Source organism: Camelus dromedarius, chromosome 23 (genome assembly GCF_036321535.1).
Source record: "Camelus dromedarius isolate mCamDro1 chromosome 23, mCamDro1.pat, whole genome shotgun sequence".
In the NCBI taxonomy this organism is placed as follows: Eukaryota; Metazoa; Chordata; class Mammalia; order Artiodactyla; family Camelidae; genus Camelus; species Camelus dromedarius.
In genome coordinates this window covers 11,677,613-11,700,540 of record NC_087458.1, presented here as the reverse complement: position 1 = coordinate 11,700,540, position 22,928 = coordinate 11,677,613, and the positions used below count along the sequence as shown (strand labels likewise).

The 22,928-nt window shown below is 45.9% G+C and overlaps 1 protein-coding gene across 4 annotated transcripts in view; it reads left to right on the top strand.

The window, feature by feature from the left end:
- Positions 1 to 13,555: 13,555 nt before the first annotated feature.
- Positions 13,556 to 22,928, top strand: part of OLFML2B (olfactomedin like 2B) — a 36,363-nt gene continuing 26,990 nt past the window's right edge. For all 4 annotated transcript variants that reach the window (XM_010984408.3, XM_031435892.2, XM_031435893.2 and 1 more), the window contains exons 1-3: positions 13,556 to 14,162; positions 16,615 to 16,878; positions 18,878 to 18,985. In XM_010984408.3, coding sequence (XP_010982710.1) covers positions 13,980 to 14,162; positions 16,615 to 16,878; positions 18,878 to 18,985 — 555 coding nt within the window. In that variant the 5' untranslated portion in view covers positions 13,556 to 13,979. The remainder of the gene's footprint in view (positions 14,163 to 16,614; positions 16,879 to 18,877; positions 18,986 to 22,928) is intronic.

The window sequence follows — 22,928 nt, the reverse complement described above, 5'->3', positions numbered from 1 at the left end:
GGAGGACATTTGGGGTGATAATTACAGCCCACCCAGGTAAGCCAGGAGAGTCTCCCCATCTCAAGACCCTTAATAACATCTGCAAAGATGCTCTTTTCCAATAAGGTAACATTTACAGGTTCCAAAGATTAAGACGTGGATATCTTTTTTTTGGAGGAGGTGGGCCGTAATTTTTCAGCCTATCATGTGGGGAGTTTTCCTTCATGTCTAAGAGTTTTACCTCAATTACTGTTGAATTCTGTGAGGCAAGTCTTCTGGCTATGCCGTGTCACTTTAGGGGTAACATCTAAAGAAAGAAAAAAACAGAAAAAATGAACTAAGTAGAAATAAGGCTGTTGTGGGGTCCTTGTGTAACACTATTCAGTTAAATATCCTTTCTGTCTGCAGTAACTAAAGATTTTTCTTTTTATCCATTTTGGGCCCACTCTCGTCAAGGTCCCCCTATGTCTATAAGAAGTACAGTGACATATCCCCAAGGATGTTCAGATACATTACCACCTCCATTTGTTGCAAGATCTTCATTTACTCTAGAGTTGTTCTGCACAACCTCTTAGCCTCAAGAGGACCTTGATCAGCAAGTCAGTGCTCATGGCCACCATTAGTCACCTGAGAGTTTAAGCAGGAATTAAAAAATAGAAACAGCTAAAAGAGAGATTCTGGGGCACAGATAGAAAGAGATGGAAGAATAATAAGGGAGGGAAAATAAAGGAAAGAAGTAGCCCCACCTGGAGGGGAACAGTCAAGCGATAAGGGAATAGCTTTTAATGAGCAACTCTGATAAAACAGAATGTCCTTGGCCCTGTTGAGGGACAGAAAACTAGTATGACATCATCCTTGCCATTAGAGACTCTTCAATCCAAGGAAGACACACATGTACAAATCCAATTGTCATATAAGGTTATTAATATAAGGACCATACGAAAGTGTCAAAAGGATGTGGGAAAACTCACACCCTGTAAGAGGGATCAGAGAAGGTTTCATGAAGGAGACAGTATTTGAGTGATACCTAGAACTGGCATAGATGAGACAAGAGAGGGCACACACTGTGAGGTTGAGACCTTTATAAATCTGCGGTCTGTAACCTCTGTTAAGTGAGGCTGACTCCAGGCTCTCACAGTTACTCTTTAATTCCCCCACAGCAACTTTTTTAGGCTCTCCCTACTCTCCTTAAGCTCCTTACCACACCACATCCCCCTAATTCTCAACAGAGAACTGTTGGCAAGAACATTTCCAACTTCTTTCCTCCATCTATGATTCTAACTGTGGCATCCTCATCTGACCCTGCTTCTTTCCTGGCTCAGGGAAGAGGTGCTCCTCTTCCTGTGTAAAGCCAATGGATGACCACAACACCCCGAGCTGGGAATTATTCCTCCTTCCACCTCTTAAGGGACTCTACTCTGCTAGTTATCCACACTCTCTTGTATGAAGTGGTTAAGAGAGCATACTTGAGTTCAAATCTCATCCCTACTTCCTTCTGGCTTTAACTCATATATTTCCTCTCTGGGCCTCAGTGTCCCTATCTGTAAAATGGGAATAGCAATCTTACCTAGTTTGTAAAGTTGTTGAGAAGATTAAATGAATTATTCTTTATGAAACAGAGTCAAGTCTCTGGTCCACAGGTGGTGTTCAGTGGGTGCCACTGTAAATTTTTAACCTCCCCCTCAGTGGGCACTTCAACCTCTGCCTTAAACATGTTCAAGTCATTTCTGTTCATCAAATTAAAACTTCCTCTCTGATCACCTCTCTTACCATTTGCTCTGTCTCTCTACTTCTCTTTATAACCAACCCTCTTGAAAGAGTGATTCACATGGGTAAAAGCAGCCATCTGAGCTGCAGAAAGCCTGGAGTGGATTGAAGAACAAGGGAATAGTGGAAAATGCCAGAAGGGTAGCCAGGGGCCAAGTCATGAGCAGGTTGAGATGTTGGGCTTAATTCTGCGGGTCGTGGAGAACTATTGGCTTCTGGCAGATGACTGGTTTGTTGGAACGGTACTTTAAGAATATTAATCAGGCAGTGATGTGTAGGTGAGAACCCTTAGAAATCACTGCAGTGGGAGAGATGAATTTGTGGGCCAAAAAGAGGCAGTGACAAGAAGGCAAAAGACACATAAAATCAACCTAAGTCAAATTGATAGACCTTGGCAATGGGTAGAATGTGGGAGGAGAGAGAGAAGAAATTATTGGTGATGACTGTGAAGTTTTAAACCTGATACCAGGCTGCCTGCCCCCAAACAGGGGAGTAAAGGGAAGGAGGAGAAATGGTTTAGGGATGGAGATGATTAACTCAGACTGGGAATTGCTGGGTTTGAAGAATGACACCAGACACCAGGTGTCACTCTACTCCTATTTGAAAATTTGCAAAGCAGCCACTGAGCTACCAAAGGACCATAAAAAGCAGTGATGATTGCCACCTCCTGGCTCAGGCTCCAGTCCTGACTTCCTCTCCTGTGGGGCTGGTGCAGAAGCCCTACAAGCATTAGAGACTCACGGTGTGTTACAGATATCCACGCTGCCAATGGCTCCTTGGGAGCTCTCCGCTCTGAAATCCCACCATTGAAGAACCAGTCCTTGGGCCTTTAAGGATTTTGATCTTGGGGAAGGTAAGACTTTAAACCAGTGATCACAGACTCATGTGTCCTCAGCGGTCTGGAGTTATGAAGGATGATGTTATGTGAAGACACGAGATCTGTGCAAACTAGAGTATGTGCCTTCCCTCAAGACATGCAGATTCAGGAATTAAAAATAAACAGTCACTGTGCTGGCCTAACTAGATACATCTAGAGCCAGCCACTTTGCACCTATGCCTTAGGCTTCTCACGCAAGGCGTATGTTGAGAGATACCTGACAGCAAAGCCTTGGGTGCGTAGGAGACAGCGTGGTGGGGATGGAGTAGATACAAGAAGTGGGATAAACTGAGCCTGGTCTATCAAGTCCTCTGTATACACAACTGGTTTCTCTCCTATTCAAAGAGCTCCAAATGCCCGAGAAGTTGGAGACACAGTGCCAGAAGCTCAGGGAGGTCCTGCTCTGTCCTCATGGAACCAATGAGCTTATTATCTGATTCAGTCTCCTCAAACCTCAGTTATCTGTGAAGTTCCCACCTTCACAAATTTTGCCACATCACCTGGACTGACTTAGCCCTTTTCTTTATATAGACTTTAGATCAATTGACTTTTTTATTTGGACTCTTCTGAAATATTATCTATGAAATAGTTAAGTTTTATGTGTGTAATTTTTTTTCTAGCACAATTTAAAATTAAAAAAAAATAACAGTTAAAATTAGTAAATAAGTGGGCATCACCTAAAATATTCTGAAACACCCCTGGTATGCATGTCACTTGTGGAGAAGCACTGGTTCAAGCCCTTCGGTCCACAGATGAAGACTGCAGCCCTGGTTCTGAATAAATAAGCCCACGTTCCAACCACCACTATGATTTTGGTTGGATTACATACACTTTCTGAGCTTTTGTTTTCTTCACCTATAAGATGGAGAAAACTCTCTGTCTGCCGGCAATTCTTTAAGAATGAGAGACAGTGCACGTAAAGCCATGAACTGGTGCTGTCGTGAATGCTGCTATTGGCATGCCCTCCAGACAGGCAGTGGGTGGGGCTGCTTTATAGGGATCTGGGGGTAGGGGCAGGGTAGTAGTTCTCAAAGGGTGCACAGGTGTGCTGCTCATTGCTCCAGGTCTCTGCACACGGCCACTGCTGCAGTCCTGAACTGAGTGCCCCGCACAGCACGTTTGCACACAGCCCACTGAACTGAGGTGTCGGTGCAGCCCTTCACACTAGGATCTTTGGTCTGAAGTGCCAGGTGCAAGGCCTCTGCACACGATACCCTTTGAGTAAGTGAAAATATGAGCAAGTGAAACTATGAGCAAGTGAAACTAGACTAAGCACAAAGGAAAAGGAAAAAAAAAAGTTAGACTTTTTAATCCAGATTCTATTTTTATTTCCCAGGAACTGTTAATTGGCTTTGCCAGTGACATTATCACCACTTAGCTTGTCTCCATCCCAGAGTGAGCTGGTCTGAAACAGGACTGTTTCTTCCGTTGCCTAGGCCAGAATGCATGCTCCACAAGGAGGGATCCACCACTTCTGAGTAGACCAGCCAAACTCTCCTGGCAGCAAGCCCTGGGGAAGCCTGCTGCTCTTCCCTCCGCTGCCGCCTGCGTTCGAGGTGCAGACTGCCATGCTATAATTTGAGGAAACCCAGAATGCACAGTTACTGAGGAATGTGTCGTGAAAAGCTCAGAATGTCTACCCTTCTCACATCTCAAATATTCAGCACTTTCTAGAGAGACTGATGGCCTTACAGGAACATACAAAACAACTATTTTTTTTCCTGTGGGTATCTACATTCAAGCTAACTATGTTCCAGAACACAGTACAGAAGGATCAACAAATCAAGCTGCTTGCACCAAAGAATTCAGAATATTGGGGCTGAAAGGGATCACCTTGGAAATCACTCAGTCCTACCAATTCTCTTGGAAAATAGACAAAACTAAAGCCCATGACTTCCCAAGTTCACAATAACACATCTGGAGTGACAGTATTGGGACTAAATGCCAGATCTCTCAGATGGGACATCTTACTGCCCACTGCTTCTGCAGTTGGTTAATTTTCCATAGATATGCCACCTTGCACATAAGTGGTTGGAGAACCTAAATATGGAATTCCAGAAGGAGAGATGGCATGTGTGTGAGGAGCTGAAGTTGGATTTTAAAAGTTAAATGTTGTAGGGTGGGGCGTGATTAACAGCATGAGCTTCAAGTCAAACAGACCTGAGATCAAAGCTAGCTTGCTACTTACAAGCCGTGTATTTTTGTCCTTGGGCTATTGGTCAGTCTCTCTACTTCAATTTCCTCACCCACACCCTGGAGATAACAACACCGCCACTGCAGGATGGTTGTGAGGATAAACTGAGATGCTTCCACCTGGCCATATTAGGTACTCAAACTGTCCTTAACTCCAGAGGATGCTACTGACATTGTATGGTCCCCCTGTAGTTACACAAAGGCAGTGTGTTACTGGACATACAATTCTAGGTCTAAAAGAAGTGACGCTCAGGCACTGACACTCTTCAGTGAAGGAATGGAAAACCTCAACAGCACATGTTGTTCAGGAACCACACCTATCACTTTCAGACAGCAGAGCTCTGAATGGTGGCGAGAAGAAGGGAGGAAGGAGGAACAAGAGGAAAGCAGGGCAATATCAATGAGATGACGGAGGGTTAGGAATGGTGGGGGTGGGAAGATCCCAAGATTAACTTGAACGACTTGGATAGGCTTTTCAAAAGGAAGAAAGCAATTTTTTAGAGGAAGGGGGAGAAAGAATGTCGGCAGGAGTTGGAACCCTGGGGTGGTGCCTCTGTGTCTCGGTTGTGTGGCTGCTGTTTTAGCTGCATCTCCTTGGACTGGAGCATTGGCTCTCAGAGCACATAGCTGGGTTTCCTCCTGTCTGGAGTGAGGTGCCCCTTAGGTTTTCACTCAGGGCTCAGTGTCAGACCAAGGATGCTGTGGCAGCCTTGCTCTGCTCACCTCCTAGCTCTGGGCAATGCTGTCCGTCCTCCCAGAGAAGCCGCCTGCTCTACCCACCTCCGCCCCCTTCTGCTCCCCCACTGGGGGCAGCATCTCGCTGGGCAGCTGCAGCTGCCGAAAGTGCCTGGGCTTGCGCTGCCAACAAAAGCAAGGGGCTGGCAGCTGGCTCCAGACACCTCAGGAATTGCTCAAGCTTTAGAAAATTACCTTGTTAAAGTTTAGTCCCTGGAACAAAGCAACCCCAAAAAAGGGAAAAACATGTTTACAGAAATCACAATCACCAAATGGAAAGAACAAAGAATCAAAAATGACAGTTTCCTTTTTCAGATAAGTAAACTGAGGCACAGAGAGAATTCCTACTAAGTTCACATAGTGAGCCAGAAACAGGAATAATAATGTCCCCATTTACTAAATGGCTATTATTTAATCATTCATTCAACATTCAGCAAACATTTGTAAATGTGGCAAGCTATGAGTCAGGCATTTTTATACATCCCTAATCTCCACAACAACCTGCAATGTTAGAAAACTAAGGCTCAGAAGAGAAAAATTCGCCCAAGATCACCCACCAGATGGGTGGCAGGATTCAGATTTGAGCCCAGGTTTGTGGTTCTGAAGCCCTCGTGACACTCAGACTAGAACCACCACCCCCCACCCGCTGCCTACTAGTAAACCCCCAGCTTTGTGTCAGTGTCTGGGTTTCCTCTTGATGGTAATTCTAAGGCTTATCCTTTTATTAAGCCTTCTGTGATCTTTATATTCCTCATGATTTTTAGCCTTAGAATTGGGGTTGGGGTTTATTCCTGTCAGGGTAAAAAAAGGAACACGTGGTGAGCACATAGTAAGCAGAGGAGGATATTTGCATGATCCCCAGGTTAGAGTGAGGAGACTGAGGGTCACAGAGGTGACGTGACTTCCCCAATGTCAATAGTAAGTGTGGTAAAGCCAGGATTCCACAGCCCACCTGTCTGACCGAAAGCCCAGGCTCCCCCGCGGTTCCAGGCTGTCTAACAAAGCTAAAATTAAATGACATTCGTGCACCTCTGTGAACAAGAGTACCCTGAAGAACAAATGTATGGGGCAAATATTTTTGGAGGCTAGTCTACCAAGTGATCTGTCCACACTGAGCTGAGAGCTACATGCATATGCCAGGTTAAATTTATCATTGAGTCTGGTGGCTGTAGGATGGTGAGAAGTCACATCTGGGCTAGATTCAAGCCACGCTGGAAAAGATATCACCCGGGGATGTGGATACCCAGAAGAGTTGCCTGTGACACTCCTAGGTACCAATTTGGGTTGTCTCTTATGGGGAGACGTTTTCACTTTTCTCTAAGATGATTACTTTATGTTAAGTAACTGCATCTTTGGAAGTGGAGGGGAGACAGAGAGCCAGCCAGCCATGAGCTAGAACACAGTAGATGCCCATTGATTCGTCTAGTCTAGAAGTGGATAGAAGTGGGACCTCCCACTTCTACACGGTGACCTGACCCCCTCCACATGCACCTTATGTGATCATTTCAGGATGGGGCACCCGACCTATGTTGCACCAGAGTCCCTTCCCCAGACATTTGGAATTGGGTCTGAAAAGGAGACAGCTTCAGTCTCTCTTCCAGTAACTGTAGCCTGGACACCTTCTGTCTATTGTGTGAAGTCTTTAATGTCCCTACTGGCACTGGGGCCCTTGGGTTCTGTGAGACAATCCTATATCCTTATAATAAAGTTTCCTTCCTTATCCCTTTTCTTTGATCAATCTGGATAAAGTTGCTTTGTTACTTACAACCAAGAATTTTTACTCAAGAATACTTTCACCCTTCTCTCTTCCCCATATGCAGAGAGTCACCAAGTCCTATTATTTCTACCTTTTTCTGTACTCCCTACTCCCCCTCTTTCTATGCCACTACCTTCATCAGAGCCTTTCCTATCTCATGCCTGGATTTCAACAGCAGCCTCCTAACTGGTCTCCCTACTTCAGGCCGACCCTGCAAACCATCCTCTACACTACTGCCAGGATCATCTACCACAACTCAAATTTAATTATTTCACTCCCTTGATCACAGCAATTTGGGGGTTTCTGTCCCCAGAGCCTTTGGCTCAAATTCCAAATTCCCAGCATAGCACACAGGCCTGGTGTGATCTGGTCGTCCATCTTCACCTCGACTGCTTCCCGTCCTCTTCTGTCTGTTGTAACCCCTTGCTTCAGCTTTGCTTGCATTTCCCAATAACCCATCCCCGTCTTATCATCTCTAGGCTTCTACCTGCAGTGCTCCTCTCCCCATCTTCACTGAACCAGCTTCTATGCACCTCCTAATGATCAGGAATAAGCATGAGTCCTTAAAGTTCATTTCTAGTCTAGAAGGTGGTAAAGCGCAGACCACCTTTCTCCACATTCCCCACTCTGGGGTTGTCCTATAACATATCCTTTTGACTCTGCAGAGTTTTCCCATTGCCGCTTCCCTAGTGAAATCTGTTATCAGTTATTTATACCCTGGCATAGATTTAACGCAACGCATTACCTCTACTGGGAGTATTCGCACGTAAAGACTCATCACTGAAGGCAGAACGTATTAAAAGGAAGGGACATCAGGCATCTGTAAAAAGGCAGGGGAGGTATGTGAAAGTCCTGAAAAAGCACATCACATGACAGCACATAATCTGTGCCAGAGCTGCCCTCTGTGTGTAAACATGGAGGTCTCTTAGAACCAGGAGAGAGGGAGAGGGAGAGAAGGTATAGAGAGGGGTGGGAGGTTGGGGGAGAGAGACAGAGGGAGAGGTCGACTGATCATGGTGTGTGAAAGCAACAGGCTGTATGCAGTGTGCCTGGCCTCTCCCAGGAAAGTGTCTGGTGGTTGCAGGTTATGCCTGCACGATTCTTGGAGGTTCCACTCATGGAGCTATGATGGAAGTGGCATCTCCTGAAGTTCTGCCAGGTAGCAGCCATGGGAAATTCCTTGGGAAGGCAAAGGGCCTCTGCCTATCTATCCCTCCTTGGGTCACCACGAGTCATGGAGGGCAAGGGAGCCCCCCCTGGGTCAGAGCAATGACCCTTCCAGTGCAGGACTCTGGCTTGGGCAGAGCTCCCTGGGGAGGCCAGGTAGTCTGTGAACGAGATCTGTGGTTATTGTATTGCCTTTTTCTCTGCTTTCCACTCTTTACCACTACAGTGGTGATTCATCTAATCTGCAGATCTGACGATGGCATTCTCCGGGCCCAAATCTTTTAATGGCTCCTCATTGTCTACGAGACATTCTCCCAACTCTCATACAGTTAAGAACAACTTTGTTTTTGCTAAAATATCTTCAGAGAGGAAAAAAAGCTCTTCTGTATGCCTCCCCAAGATGACACATAATCTTTCTAACATGAGTTCATAAAGGCAGGGGTTTTGTCTTCTTCATCTTTTGTGTTCAGCAGGCCATAGGGCACCTGGCTCATAATATACATTCAATAAATGAATTAAACTGAATTAAAGGAGAGAGAAAGTAGAGATCAAAGGCAAAATAAGAAGCTGAGAAAACAGCAAAGCAGAGTGAACAGGGGAAAAAAGACCTCATTTTCAGCCATGCTTTCCATCATCCCTTTCCAGCATTTTATGGCAGTTCCCTGGCAGGGCTCCCACCCTGTAGCGAGCCAGGGAAGGGAGATGGCAGAATGATGTTGCTCGTGGGATTTTGCTCTGCTCTTTGATTCTGATGCTGTGCAGCAGGTGCATTTTCTAAATTACACACTAAGGTGGCAGGTCATTTCTAGCTGCCCCAGCCCCACCTGGCAAATGAAGCCTTGGTTTTCAACAGACAGGCATTTCAGAGCTAAGCCCGGAGGCTCCCAGGTAAACTGGAAAACAGATGCTCTTGCCAGAAGCAAACTTGGCTGGGGAGGCCTGGTGGGCCCAGCAGCCGAGGGGTCCCCAGAGCCTGGCAACCTGCCAGCTGGCCAAAACCTGTCAAGGTCCTGGGTCTCAGGTTGCTGAAGTGGCATGCTCAGGGCTTTCTGAGACCCTGTTCTTTGAACATTTCCACAGTAAGTGTATCCCTCTTCGAGCCTGTTTCCTTGTTTTTAAAAAAGGATGATACTACCTAGCTCCAGGCAGGGGTGGGAAGAGATTTGCACATCAAATGACGCCTGCACACAGTAAGCACTCAGCACAGAGTGGCCATCATACAGCTCATTGTCTTGGTGCCTCAGTGACTTCATCTGTTAAACATGGAGAACAATACTTATTTTACATAAATATGCTGAGGATCAAATGAAGCAGGATCTGTAGGCACTTAGTAAAGGATGCACAGAGTTTATGTCAACTTGGATTCTCTAATGCCAAACCAAACTCATCTCAGGATCTTCAGATCAAGTTATCAGACTGACAGGTGGGAAGGATGCCACAGATATTGTATCTTGATTTCTGAAAGGTAGGTGACAAAAGTCTCTTAGGAAATGCTCTTAGACATGATGAAGACATGTGGCCTAGGCACTAGCACCTCTGACTGCCTGAACTATCACCAAAACAGTTCATATCAATAAAGAAAGACTTTTCCTATTATGTGTAGGGCTCTAGAATCTATCCCTATCTGAATGAATATGACTTTTTAAAATCAGTGATTTGAGGACCTACTGTATAGCACAAGGAACTATATTTAATATCTTATAATAACCTATAATGGAAAAGAATGTGAAAAGATATATATATACATATATATACACATGTATATATATCTGAATCACTTTGCTGTACACCTGAAGCTAACAGAACATTGTAAATCAACGATACTTCACAATAAAAATAAATAAATAAAATTAGTGATTTGCATTAAGTCAGAAACTATGCTTATTGAATTTGGAAATTACCCCCAAACTGAGATAAGAGCAAAAACAGCCAGATTTCAACAGAATGAAAAAATGAGCCAAAACCATCATGACATTCACTAGGAAAAAATGTAAAGGCCTGCCCTTGGGTTAAAAAAAAAAAAAAAAAAGGAATATAGCTGGAAAGCACCCGATGAAGAAAACCAGTATAAAATTTACTTTAAAAAACAACAGGAAAAAACTGCATTAAAAAAAATAAATCAATGTGAATCATTCGTGCAATCTAACTGCCAAAAACACTAAGGCAATCTTGGGCTGTATTAATAAAACAACAATGGCCAGAAAAAGACAAGAAATAGTTTCAATATGCTCTAACATCTCCTCAAACTGGAGCCTTTCTAGAGAAACAATAACCGGAATAATAGAAGATCTGGATGGCCGTGGGCCTGAGAAAAAGATGAATAAAGTGGAGATAAAAGGTGAAGAAAGTGTGTATAGTTAGCTTGAGAAAGAGATTTAGGAAGTACTTACTTCCTATCTTTAAGTGGAAGAAAAGCTCTCTTGCGGGAAAGGTCTAAGACATATTCTGTATTAAGACCGTAGAATTGAACTTTAAAAGGATTTAAAAGTGGACTTTAAAAGGAGATATATTCTCAGTAGGAGAAAGGACTCATGGTTATGAGACAGCTGCCACACCTCCAGGGACCACGATCAAAGTCCAAAAGTGGGGGAAGGTTGGTACCAGAAAGCTCCTCCCTCCTATTTGTTTCTGTTATCAGGAAGCAAAATATCTTCTCTAAAAACTCTCTGCAGATTTGTTTTATTCTATTGGCCAGAAATGAATCATGTGGCTACCCCTAGCTGTGAAAGACTGGAAAACTGAACGTCTGGCAAAAGAGAATGGCCAAGCAGTAACTAGAACCAGCTTAAACCAATTACAATTAGGTCAAAAAGCCTGAGAATAATACCCTTTAAATATCTAAAATAAAAACCCTTTTAAAAATACCTTAAAAACTCTAAGAACAATAGAGTGGAAAATGGAAAGAACTTGGGGTCCTTGATGACATCACTGCACTGCTGAACCGAATTTCAAATAGCCACCTCTGGTCTTAGCGTGGGAGAAGCATAAACGGCAATTTGATTAAGCCATTGTTGATTTTCTGTTCCTTGTAGTCAAATGCACGCTAATGGATACAAAGATGGTATTTATCAAGGTAATTGGGAATACATCCAATTGGAATATTTGTAGTCCCCATGCATTCAACCAATTTAATTGAGTGTCTCCTTTGTTCCAGGTACTGGCTAAACTCTGAGAATGTAATGGTGAACAAAACCAGACAAAAGCCCTGCCATCATGGAGTTTATAGTCTAGTGGTGAAGGCAGGCACTACTGAAACAACCCACCAAGGAATATAAAAATGTAATTCCCATAATTCTGCGAAGAAGAGGTACATGGTACAATGGGAGCATATAACAGAGGACGTACTCTGGTGATGGAGTCAGGAAAGTCTTCCGTGAGAAGTGAGCACCAGTCTGAGATCTGAACATGCACATTCAGGCTGGTATCTCTACCTAGAATGGCCCCTCTCTTTTGCCTACATCTTGTTGATTTATCTACTGCCTTGTTGAAACCTTCCCATCCTTCCAGTCATCTTTAGTGTCACTCGCATGAAATCCTACCTTTCAATTTGAAGTGACCTATTCTTCCTTTAAGCCCCCTTTTAGCCCCTTCTTCCTTAAGCCCTTGGGATATGCTCTTACTTTGCCTTATAATTTGAGTACTTGTTCTGTTTACCTCCTCAGTCCCACTCGACTCCTTCAGAAGACATGGACTATCTCCTGTTCCCATTAAATATCCAGCAATCTGTTGGCTTGCACTTAGCCAACATTCAATACTTATTTTAATTGAATTTTAAAACTGTATTTGATAGACATTTACTCCCATCTAGTTTTGGAAAAGATTTGATAGCTTGCACAGAGTATTGTGTGTATGTGTGAGTGAGAGAGGTATTTTCACAAGCCCAGATAACCAGAACTTTGGGGGTTTGTCCATATACTGGGATTTTTTTTTTAAGTTTTAAGATATAATACTCTGAAGTCTTTACAGCCTAAAAACATATTAATAAGGGTTATTATACTTCTGTCAACTATCATCATTTATATGAGCTGAAGTCTCCTTAGATTTTTACTTAGATCATTACAACTCTTATTCTTTAACATAAAAGGCAAGGTGTTTGGATTTCCCAAAGATGCATAACACCATTCACATCTTCTAAGGGGTCTGGCTCTGTTTAGTATTTCCAGGGTGACAGTTGTCCCAGAAGGCACAGTAAATTTGCACGTTGTTAATCTTCACAGTAGGTTTATAAAAGGGACACTGATTAAGGGACATTGTAATATAGTCGTACACTGTTGAAAGTGGACGCCCTCTTAGAAATCATCTAGTGACAGAGACCCAGAGACTTGTCCCAAACCACGAAGATAGTGAGAGATGTTCCCTTTGACGATCATTTGCCTCTCAAGGCAGTAGCTTCCCCCCACGGGGACACACAGAGTGTCAGAGATTTATTGACAAGGCCCTCTCTTTGTATTTAACACTCCCACAACTTAGGACACACTCCAGTAAGGAGTTCAATAGTTCTCCTCTGGGTGGAGGTATTACCAGGTTCTAAAGCTGTGGCAGGCAAGCAACCTACCAGTGGCGCTAAGTTCAAAGCTGCCAAAGCTCTTGCTTGCCCAGAGTCAAGTCAGGGAAAAGAAAAGTCCAAGAGCAAACGCTCCTTCTCTCCTCCAGGTGCAATAAAAAGAGGATGCCGAGGATCCTTACGGGCTCGGGCTTGGAGAGAGTGCCAGGCGCCTGCCTCCCAGCCCAGAGGAAACGCGCTCCTCTCAGGGAGAATGGGCACAAAGGATCCCCAAACTTCAGGGACCTCGCTCGGGGTAAACGTCCCTCGCTTCACCATTTGCGGCCAGATGAAAGTAAAGGGGCGCCCTTTTGAGTCACCCCCGGAGGGCTTGCACAGCAACCGAGGCCGAGTGGGGGGCGGGGTTGGCCGCGCGCCCCTTTGCCCGAGTTCGGAGCGCCTCCTGGTCCTCCTCCTCCGCGCCGTAACTGGCTGCATCTCCGCGGCCCCGGCACAATAGAGGCTCCGCCCTCCCTCCGCGCCAGCCCTTCGCTGCGCCCTCGCCCAGCAGCCCTCGTCGTCGCCGCCGCCGCCGCTGCCCGCCCCGCGCGCTCACCGGGTCCCCTAACCCCGCAGGCTCCCCGCAGCCCGCCCCGGCGCGCACCGTCCCGCCCGCCCGCGTCCGCCCGGACCCCTTCCTTCCACCTGAGTCCTCTCCAGAGGACGACGCGCTCGGCTAGCCGTGCCACCTCCACCTTCCCCGTCACCCCCTAGCCTGCGCCCCACTCTCCACCGGGGCCGCACGGTCAGGGCTGATCGCGTCGGGAAGGAGATGACCGGGGCCTCTGAGGTGCACCCTCCTGCCTCACTGAGCCGCACCCAGCTTTAGAAGGCGCACTGAGTGGCCACTCCCGGGCTGCAGCCAAGACTCCCTCTCGCCTCAGTCCTTGCTGAGACACTCGCGACCCCCCTTAGCCCAGCTCTCCTCCGAAGGGGTTGAGCCCATTCTTGCCACGTCCCTCATGGCCAAATCTCTGCTGCTAGTTCTCTGCTTCGCTCTGGCTGTGGCTCCGGGATGGGGGTCCAGCACTCGCCCCACTGAGACGACTGAGCCCACTGAGCCCCCAGACGTGCAGACTGTGGCACCCACGGAGGACGAGATCCTGCAAAACGAGGCGGACAACCAGGAAAACGTTTTATCTCAGGTAGGCTGCGAGTCCCATGCCCCACCCCTCTTGCCCCGGGTGGTGGCAAGAAAACGGGTCCTCATTGAAGCGTTCAGAGGCAGCCGTTTCTCCCTCCATTACCAAAGGGAAGGGCATTTGTTTTTCATTTATCGGAATATTTTCTTAAGTGACAGGACATGGGTCCTCCTCTCTAAATCACGGGGTCTTTCAAGGTTACAGAATCGGGAGAAAGGAGAGGAGAAGGACAGGAAAACACCGCACAACTCCCTGAGAAGAAAGGAAAAAAACAGATCAAAACCTTTTGGTTCAAGGGTTTTGGAAAGTATGGCCATCTCTTGTCTGTTTGACTGTTTGTCAGAGCTGGAATGTGAAAACAGGCGGGCATGTTGGAAGCAGGCAGATGGCGTAACCCAAGGGGAGATATTTCATGACACAGAGTGAGACACCCAGGGAGAAGACAGAACAGCAACAAGTGTGATGAATGTGAGGTGACCTCCAAACAGAGAGACGGAAGAGCAGTCCCCTCATACGAGGGAGGCAGAATGGAAATGCAAATCCACTCAGGTCTGGCAGGTGGGGATTGGGAGAAATGACAGCTGATAAGGACAGGATCTGTAACATATTCTTTTACAAAGTACTTTCACTTACTTTATCGAACTCAATCCTCACACCCCCTTATTCCCATTCTACAGGTAAGGACCATAAGACTTGGAACAGTCAAGAACCCTAGAGATGGGCAGAGACAGGTCTTCTGACAGTCTTTAGCCCAGATCTCATGACTGTAAAAGATAGTTCTCTCTAGGGTGTTTATTCCAAGCTTTCCAGAGCCGGCATGAGGATTGTGTGGTGGGTGTCACCATAATCCTGAGGATGAGGGATGGCTGAGAAAGGATACCTGTGGTGCTGCCTGCACTTCCTCTAAGCCCCTAGACTGGGGTCATTGTCCCCCTCATGTAGAAAGAATAATCAGCTCCACTTTGGCATTAATCAAACACTAGTCTCCTTACCCTTCCTATAATAATTATGCAAATACTTGTCCTATACCCACCCATAACCTCACACTGACCCCCAAATCAAAAAGATAAAAATTTTTCACACTGGGGCTCTGGAGGACCATCAACAAAAGCTTTTCCTGAAACCTGAGCCTACTGAAGGGAAGGAATCCACCCAGGGTCTCAGAGCAGGGTTATGTAGGAATCTAGGCAGAGTTTCAGGGAGCAGACAGCTACAATTTACTGTCAGCCCATAAAGACCGGCCACTTAAGTCACCCTGAACTACACCTCCTTCTTCCACTGATCCATTCTGTGTTTAACAACAGTCCTAAAACAAATATTAGTATTAGAAGAAATCCAGGCTTTGCAAGAAAAACATTACAAGCCTTCTTCCCCCCTGACAGCATCCCAGGAACATATCCACTCCAATAAGCTCAGAGCCTGCCTGCCAGAGTCATTAGTCAAAGGAAGGGAACCCTCCTCTGTGTCCACAAAGGGAGTCCTGGCTTTGGGGATGCAGGGTCACTTGGAGAGGAGCTGGGGAGGAGCCTTTTCCCCAGCAAGTGCCTAGGATGGTGGTTCCAGAAAGCTTGCTATTGCGTGTTTTCCTGCCTGGGGAGGCTGGCACGACGCACGCTCAGAAGGAAATGCTTACACTGTAGAAGCAGCAAGTGCTGCCAGTTTGCTTTCCCGGCTTTGGCCTGGGGCTTGAGGGCAGAAGCTATTCTAGGAGCCAAATGAACCCTTAGGCCTAGAAAACCTTATTGACTTCTGGATCTGTCTCTCTCCTCCCACTTCCCTTTCTCCAAATCTAACCTATCCTTTGAGACCAGATCAGATTCCACGTCCTCCGAGAAGTCTTCCCTGGTGCCCAGCTAGAGCTGCTCTCTGTGGCCCTCTGTTTGAGATCCCACTGCACTCCCATTTCAGGGGCACTTATCACTCCCTACTTTTTGTGACTGCTCTTTATATACGTCCTGCCCTGTAAGCCCTTGAGAGCAGGCTCTCTGATGGCCCATTGCTTTACCTCTCACAGCACCTAGCTCAGTCCCAAGGTGGCACTCAATAAATGGTGAAAAATTGTAAAGGAGGACAGAAGCCAGTAGTCTTGAAATTGGAATGTCAATTTTCCAATCCCTCCATCAATCCCTTCTCCCTTCCATTTAAAATCTAAATCTGGATTTTAGCTAAGGCAGGGACTATTGGAAGAATGAAGGGGCTCATTTTTTTTTCCTTTAAATGATGAAAGGCTAGGTCCCCTTGAGAAATGCATAGCTTTCCAAGATAAATGAAGAGAGCTGAACTCTGAGTGCCTTCCAGGAAATGTTACAGTCAGCAAATTGTGTTGCAGTGACCTTTTCACTCCACATCAGAGTTGTCTGAGGTCGCTGGCTTTGCAGGACATCTGACAAAGTGCAGGGAACCTGACTGATGCGTGTTTGCACACCTCCAACCTGTTCTCTCTCTCCTTGTCTAGTTGCTGGGAGACTATGACAAGGTCAAGGCTGTGTCTGAGGGCTCGGACTGTCAGTGCAAGTGTGTAGTGCGCCCCCTGGGTCGAGATGCCTGCCAGAGGGTCAATGAGGGGACCTCCAGGAAGGAAGACTTCTACACCGTGGAAACCATCACCTCAGGCTCCTCCTGCAAGTGTGCCTGTGTTGCACCGCCATCGGCCCTCAATCCCTGCGAGGGAGACTTCAGGCTCCAGAAGCTTCGGGAGGCAGACAGTCGGGACTTGAAGGTAGGACCTGGTGTGCGACGATGCCTGCGTGAGAGGGTGCCTTAGGGATGCGTGAGTCTGGCAAGGCCATTGCTGGGGATCATAGGCCTTTGAATAAGTGGGATCTGTGGTAACGTTTACAGGAGGTCAGGCCCTGGGTCTGAGAGTGTTGCATGTGGACCCAAAGCTGGTGACCTGACAAACTGGTAATTTGCAACTCTGGTGTCTAAGGGAGATGCCTGGAGCAAAGTGTGCCCGCCTCTCTTGTAAAGCCAGGGAGGCAGGGCTGGGAGCAGCTGTCAGGCCCAGTCGGCCAAAAGAACTCCGTGTTCTTCTCCAGGAGAATTACTGCCACGATTTACTGTCAGCCCAGCAGGCACTCCGCAGTGGCAAGAGACACACAGAAAGCAATAAGCCTTCCAGGCCTCAGTACAAGGGCTCAGTGACCCAGGAAGGGGAGTTCTGGGGCCTGCTCTAGGTTTAGTCATCAAGTTGTGATCCTGTGATCCTGGTCCACAGGGTGTGGCAGCTCAGGCCCTACCTGCCCTATCTGATCCGTGCCCTCCCCTCTTCAACTGCAGCGTGGGGTCTTGGGATGAGCTTGGTTTGAAGTCACGCAGACTCGGGTTCAAAGCGTTGCTCTGCTACTACTTGCTGCATGATCCTACTCAAGTTATTCAACTGGTCTGACCTCAGTCTCCTTGAATAAAATGTGGGAAGACTAACATCGACCTCGTGGGGTTGTTTTGAGAATTGATGAGATGACAACTATTGAGTACTTGGCACAATGCCTGACACATGGTTGGGGCTCAGTAGACACCAGTTCCATAGTGAGTGACCATGTAAAGTGCTACTGCTGTGCCGGCAGAGGTACACACTTAGTAACTGGTCATCACTGATATCCCTTTAAGCAGAGTAGGGTTTACCAGTAAAATGAGTGTCCCAGGATTCAGCCACATTAGTCAGAGCTGCAGCTATGCTGTGAAACTATTTTCTGAACCAGAGAGGCACAGTCACCCAGTTTTACGATTGGACTCTTGGGGGATTGGAAACAACAGTAGGCAGAATGTTAGGAATCAGAAAATCATCCCAGTACATCCTAATCAGCGACCCTTCCATGGCTGTTGCCCAGGATTCAGCCATCTTCCTCTGGTGGGGAGGAAGGCGATTTTCTAAACATGAGCATTTCATACACGGAATTCTTCATCTAATAGCAAGATTGGGGAACAAAGATTGCACAAGTGTTTCCAGCAAACTCTTCCGGGGACAGTCCTTGGCAGGGAGGCTCCGTTTAAGCGTGTCTCACCTGCCCCTTTTGCCTGCACTCTGCACGCCCTGGATATCAGCAGCGTCTCAGCCACTTCCCTCCCAGTGGCTCTGTACTGGCAGGAAGGACAGTGTTGAAAAAACTAAGAGGGCTGGGCACCCTATGACATCTTGCCATCTCAAAGATGGGCCCCTGGGTTTCTTTTACCCCAGAGGCACTTTTGCTTTTAGAGCTAAGGAAAAGCTTGTTGGTGTCTTCCAGGGACTTCACCGGACAATGAAGCTGAGTGTTTCAGAAGCATATCCTCAAGGTGTTGATGTTTGTAAGCCCCTCTGTTGAGTGCTTATAGGTCTCTCGTTTCAGGCTAGGTAGTGTACTAGGTATCATGGGGAAGCAGAGACGAAGATGACACGGCACCATTTTCAAGGAGCTCCCAGTCTAGTAGGAAACACAGACGTGCACGCAACTGATAGACTTAATAAAAGAAGTGTAAACCATTCAGTGAAGGTGTCCAGACCTCAGCTGGCCTGGTCTTGTTGGATTCTCCTATTTTCTTACCCAAGTGACCCAGTAGGCAGAATACATCTACACCGTTGTGTCTGCCTGTGTGCCACCCACACAAGTGCCAGTTTCTGAGAGCCGCCTCTCAATTCCTGGCTCGTGGCTTCCCTCCAACGTGGAGATCTCAGAGGAAACATCTGCCCCTGGCCAGTCAGCCCCAGCCGTGGACTAACACCTGCCCTTGTTTCATAGCTCTCCACCATCATAGATATGCTGGAAGGCGCTTTCTATGGTCTGGATCTCCTGAAGCTGCATTCGGTTACCACCAAACTGGTGGGGCGAGTGGATAAACTGGAGAAGGTAAGGAAGATTCTGGGTTTCCATATCTTTCTCTTGATGAGGCCCCAAAGTGTATCAAACTTCCCATACTCTTTTTTCAGAATGCATGTACTCTGACTAGACTTAATTCATTCCATACGTTGGAAAGAAAAATATATAGATGAAACTCTCATCCGAAATCATGCCAAATTGTGGGTGACAAGGTGAAATGCTGAAACATAAATGTAAATGCCTTCTTTTTTCATTAATAAGAACCACAAAACCAGTGTATACCTATTTTTCCCTTGACTCCCAGGGAACTCAGAGCTAAATGAAGTGTAAAAGTACAAGTAGCATCTTACTTCTGGTTTTAAGGTGGAGTTATCTCCCTTCTGGGTATATGGTTGCTAACTTTTTTTTTTAACTTTTCTAGTGCATGCCTGTGTGTGTGTGTGTGGTAATCCATCTCAAATCCATTTTAGAGAAAGAAGACGTAAAAATGGTTACTATTAAATAATATTCCTTATTGGAAGACATTCAGGCTGATCACCCCCAGGAGGAATAGACTGGTAATGTAATTTTTGTAGACAGAGACACCACATTTGTATGATTGGGTTCCAGAGAGATGCACAGCCAGAGCTATGATTTCAGCTGGTGTGTGATGTGACGGTGGGAGACAGAAGTCGTCATAGACGACGATAATGTTGACATTGTTTTGCTGCTGTAATGCTTTAACATAGAGATAAGAAATCATTTAGTCACCAGAAAAGGAATGATCATCATTCAGCCTTACTGGTAAGAAGCTGATGGGTATGTTTCATCGACTGGCATCCAGTTCTTGAACAGATACTTGAAACTGTGACTGAAAGAACCCCTACTTGAAGTAGAAATATATTTAATTTTCAGCATGTTAATATAAGTGGCAAATTTAATTACGGGATGACTGTAAACATAGCAATATTCCTCATGAAAAAGTGGGCTTTGGGGGGTCTCTACTGGAGGAGCTGAGACTCCCTGATGGGTGATTAATAGATGCAGGTTGTGAAAAAGGTAAGGATCTTTAGTGTGGCAGAAAGAGCACTCATTGGACTAGGAATCAGGACAGAGTGAATTACTCTTTGTTTGCCACTAACCGGGCAGCCATCCTCACTCTCTGCCGCCGTGAAGTGGGAAAGGTTCCCTATCTACTTTGTATGATTGCTGAGGGCATAGAAGTTGAGCTAATCATTTTGTAAATACTTTGAAATGGTGGCATAAAACAAAGCACTCAGGTTATGACCAAGGAGTGAGTGGAGGCAAATTTCCTTCTGTTGCTTCACAGAGAGAACTGGGGCAAGGATGATGAAACAATGTGGTTTCAAATGTTGAATTCAGTACACTCCTTACAATCCTCAAAATGTTCGTAGAAAGTGAACATCAGCTCTTTCTCCCTGACCCTTAGCCTTAGCTCCCCCAGTGCTGTGATGAAGTGTTTTCCATTTGCTCTGGGAGGGTTGGCAGAACCAGTCACTTCCATTACAAGGTCTAATGAGCAGGGTTGGGACACTAGAGCCCAAGATTTGTAGGTCATGGTGCCCAACAGGACTATGTCAGCCCACTCGTTTCAGCCCGCTCTTCTTGGAAGGGCTCTGTAAGAGAATCAGGTCACTTGGCATCTTGAATCTCTTCTTTCCCAACATTGCCAGCTGGAATGATGGAATTAGGAATGGTCAACACCATCCGACTACCAGTGGACTTCACACAGACTTGGGATTCTTTCTCCTATTTAAAAGCACTTGCTGATGCTTTCAAACAGGTTCAAAAGGAATTAAACCAGGATCCAATGGGAACTTGGAAATTAGTGCCTGTTTTTCCTTTGGCCCCTAGAACCATCCAAATGTGCAATACCCCTTTAAAAACAAAGATTGCTTTTCTATAGGAACAGGGGTAACAGCCACCTCTTCTGCTTTTACCTGACCTTGGCAGCCACATGTTTTTCATTCTGTCTGGAGAACACAGCCTGGGAAAGATAGTTCTGGAGGTAGAACACAGTGTCCTCTGAGAAGGCCAGTGGGCTGAGCTCTGTTCAAGGGCTATGACCTCTTTCCAGCCTTGTCTAGCAGCAGAGCCCTCCCTGCTAACAAAGGCTAGAAGAGTGGGTGAATTTGGTGCAATGCCACTATCCCTGCAGGATGTATCTTCTGTGCAGTCGCACAATCACTGGGTTTTTGCCAAAATTAATCTTAGTTACATTGATGAGAGTTATTTCTTTTTCAGAACTGTGGAATGTTTAGTTGCAAAAACTGGAGCTTTACAAGCATCATCATCATCCATTATATTTGTATAGCATTTATAGTGTTAAAGCATCCCATACACATTTAGCTCATTTGGTCCTGTGAACTGGACAGGATGTGAGACCTTAGGAAATGAGATGGCTTTCCTACAATCACAGTGCTCAGGAAGTGTAGGCTGGAGCTCAGGCCTTCTGGTCCTTGGTCCAGAGCTCTTTCTAATCAAGCTCAGAAGTTTCTTCAAATCATTGTTGGCTGCCCTAGGAGCATCAGTTTTTCCTAACTAGAATTTAAAGCAATAGCTCTTCCAAAGGAGTTTCTAGGCAGAACCATGGCTATATCCTATAAATCCTGTTAAACAGGATTAAAGTTGAGTTAGGGAAGGTCCCATCCAGTGAGAGATTCCCCAAACAGGCAGCCCAAGATGACAGGGCGCTGTGGTGGACAGTAGACACAGATGGCTCTGGGCTCTGGGCCCACAGAGTAGAGCAATGTCTCTTGGCTTCAGGTCCAGCCAGTCATCTCCTGGCTCTTGCTGGCTGACTCTGTCTGCAGTTAGCAGGCATTGAAAAGGCAGAATGTTGGGTAAATGGAAAAAACACTCCTTTTCCATCATGGCTCTGCAGGAGGAATGGAAGTGAAACTCTGCTCCTGGTCTTTGGATATTCTTGAATCCCAAGGAGAGTTCTTTGGAGGTCAGACCAGACAAAAGGGGTCAGATTGGAGGGGCATTTTGCCCAGAGTAAGATCAGTTCTTGGCAGAAGAAGCGGGCACACACATGTGTGTACATCCACCTCAGGTCTGTAGGAGGATGGAAGAATGGAAACTCCATTTGCAGATGAAAGAGGAAGGAAGGAGAGAGAAATGGAATCTGAACTGTTGAGAACCTTGCCTCTTGGTGAAATCCGCTCTGGGAACTCTGCTTGGTGGAGTCATTTCTGCTGGGCTTTTAAATCGTGAAAATAACACATGCACAGAAAAGTGCATAAACAATGAATGTACAGCTTAGCAAATTATTATAAAACAAATACCCTTGCAACCACCACCCAGTTCAAGAAACAGAGCAATGCTCTACCCCAGAAGCCCCCTGCATGCCCTCCCTCACTCACCACGCCTCCCTGAAAGGAACCTCTCTCCTGACTTTTATGTTATCTTCCTTACTTTTCTTTACAGTTTTATCACTTAAGGATGCATCCCTAAATACAATTGTTTTGTCTGTTTGGAACTTTAAATATATAGAATTCTACAGAATTGTATGTGTTTGTGTGTGTGTGTGTGTGTGTGCGTGTGTGTGTGTGTATGTTGGATTTCTTTCACTCAGCTTTGTTTTTAATACTCACCTGTGTACTTTTTGTGGCTTGTAGTTCATTCATTTTTATTGCTGTAAGTATTCTAGTGTGTGAATAGACCACAATTTATTGATCTGTTCTACTGATGATGGATATGGGGGTTGTTTTTAGTTTTGGAATTCACAGTAGCCCCAGGAGCACCCCTGTATATTCATATCCCATACATGCATGCATTTCTCTATGATGTATAAGTAGGAACGGAAATACTGGGCCATTAGCTATGCTGATTGTCAACTTTAGGGGATACTGTTGGCCTTCCATAGCTATGTTTCACATCATCTCTGGATTCAACCAACTGTGGATCAAAAATATTCCCCCCCAAATTCCAGAAACTTCCAAAAAGCAAAACTTGAATTTGCCACATG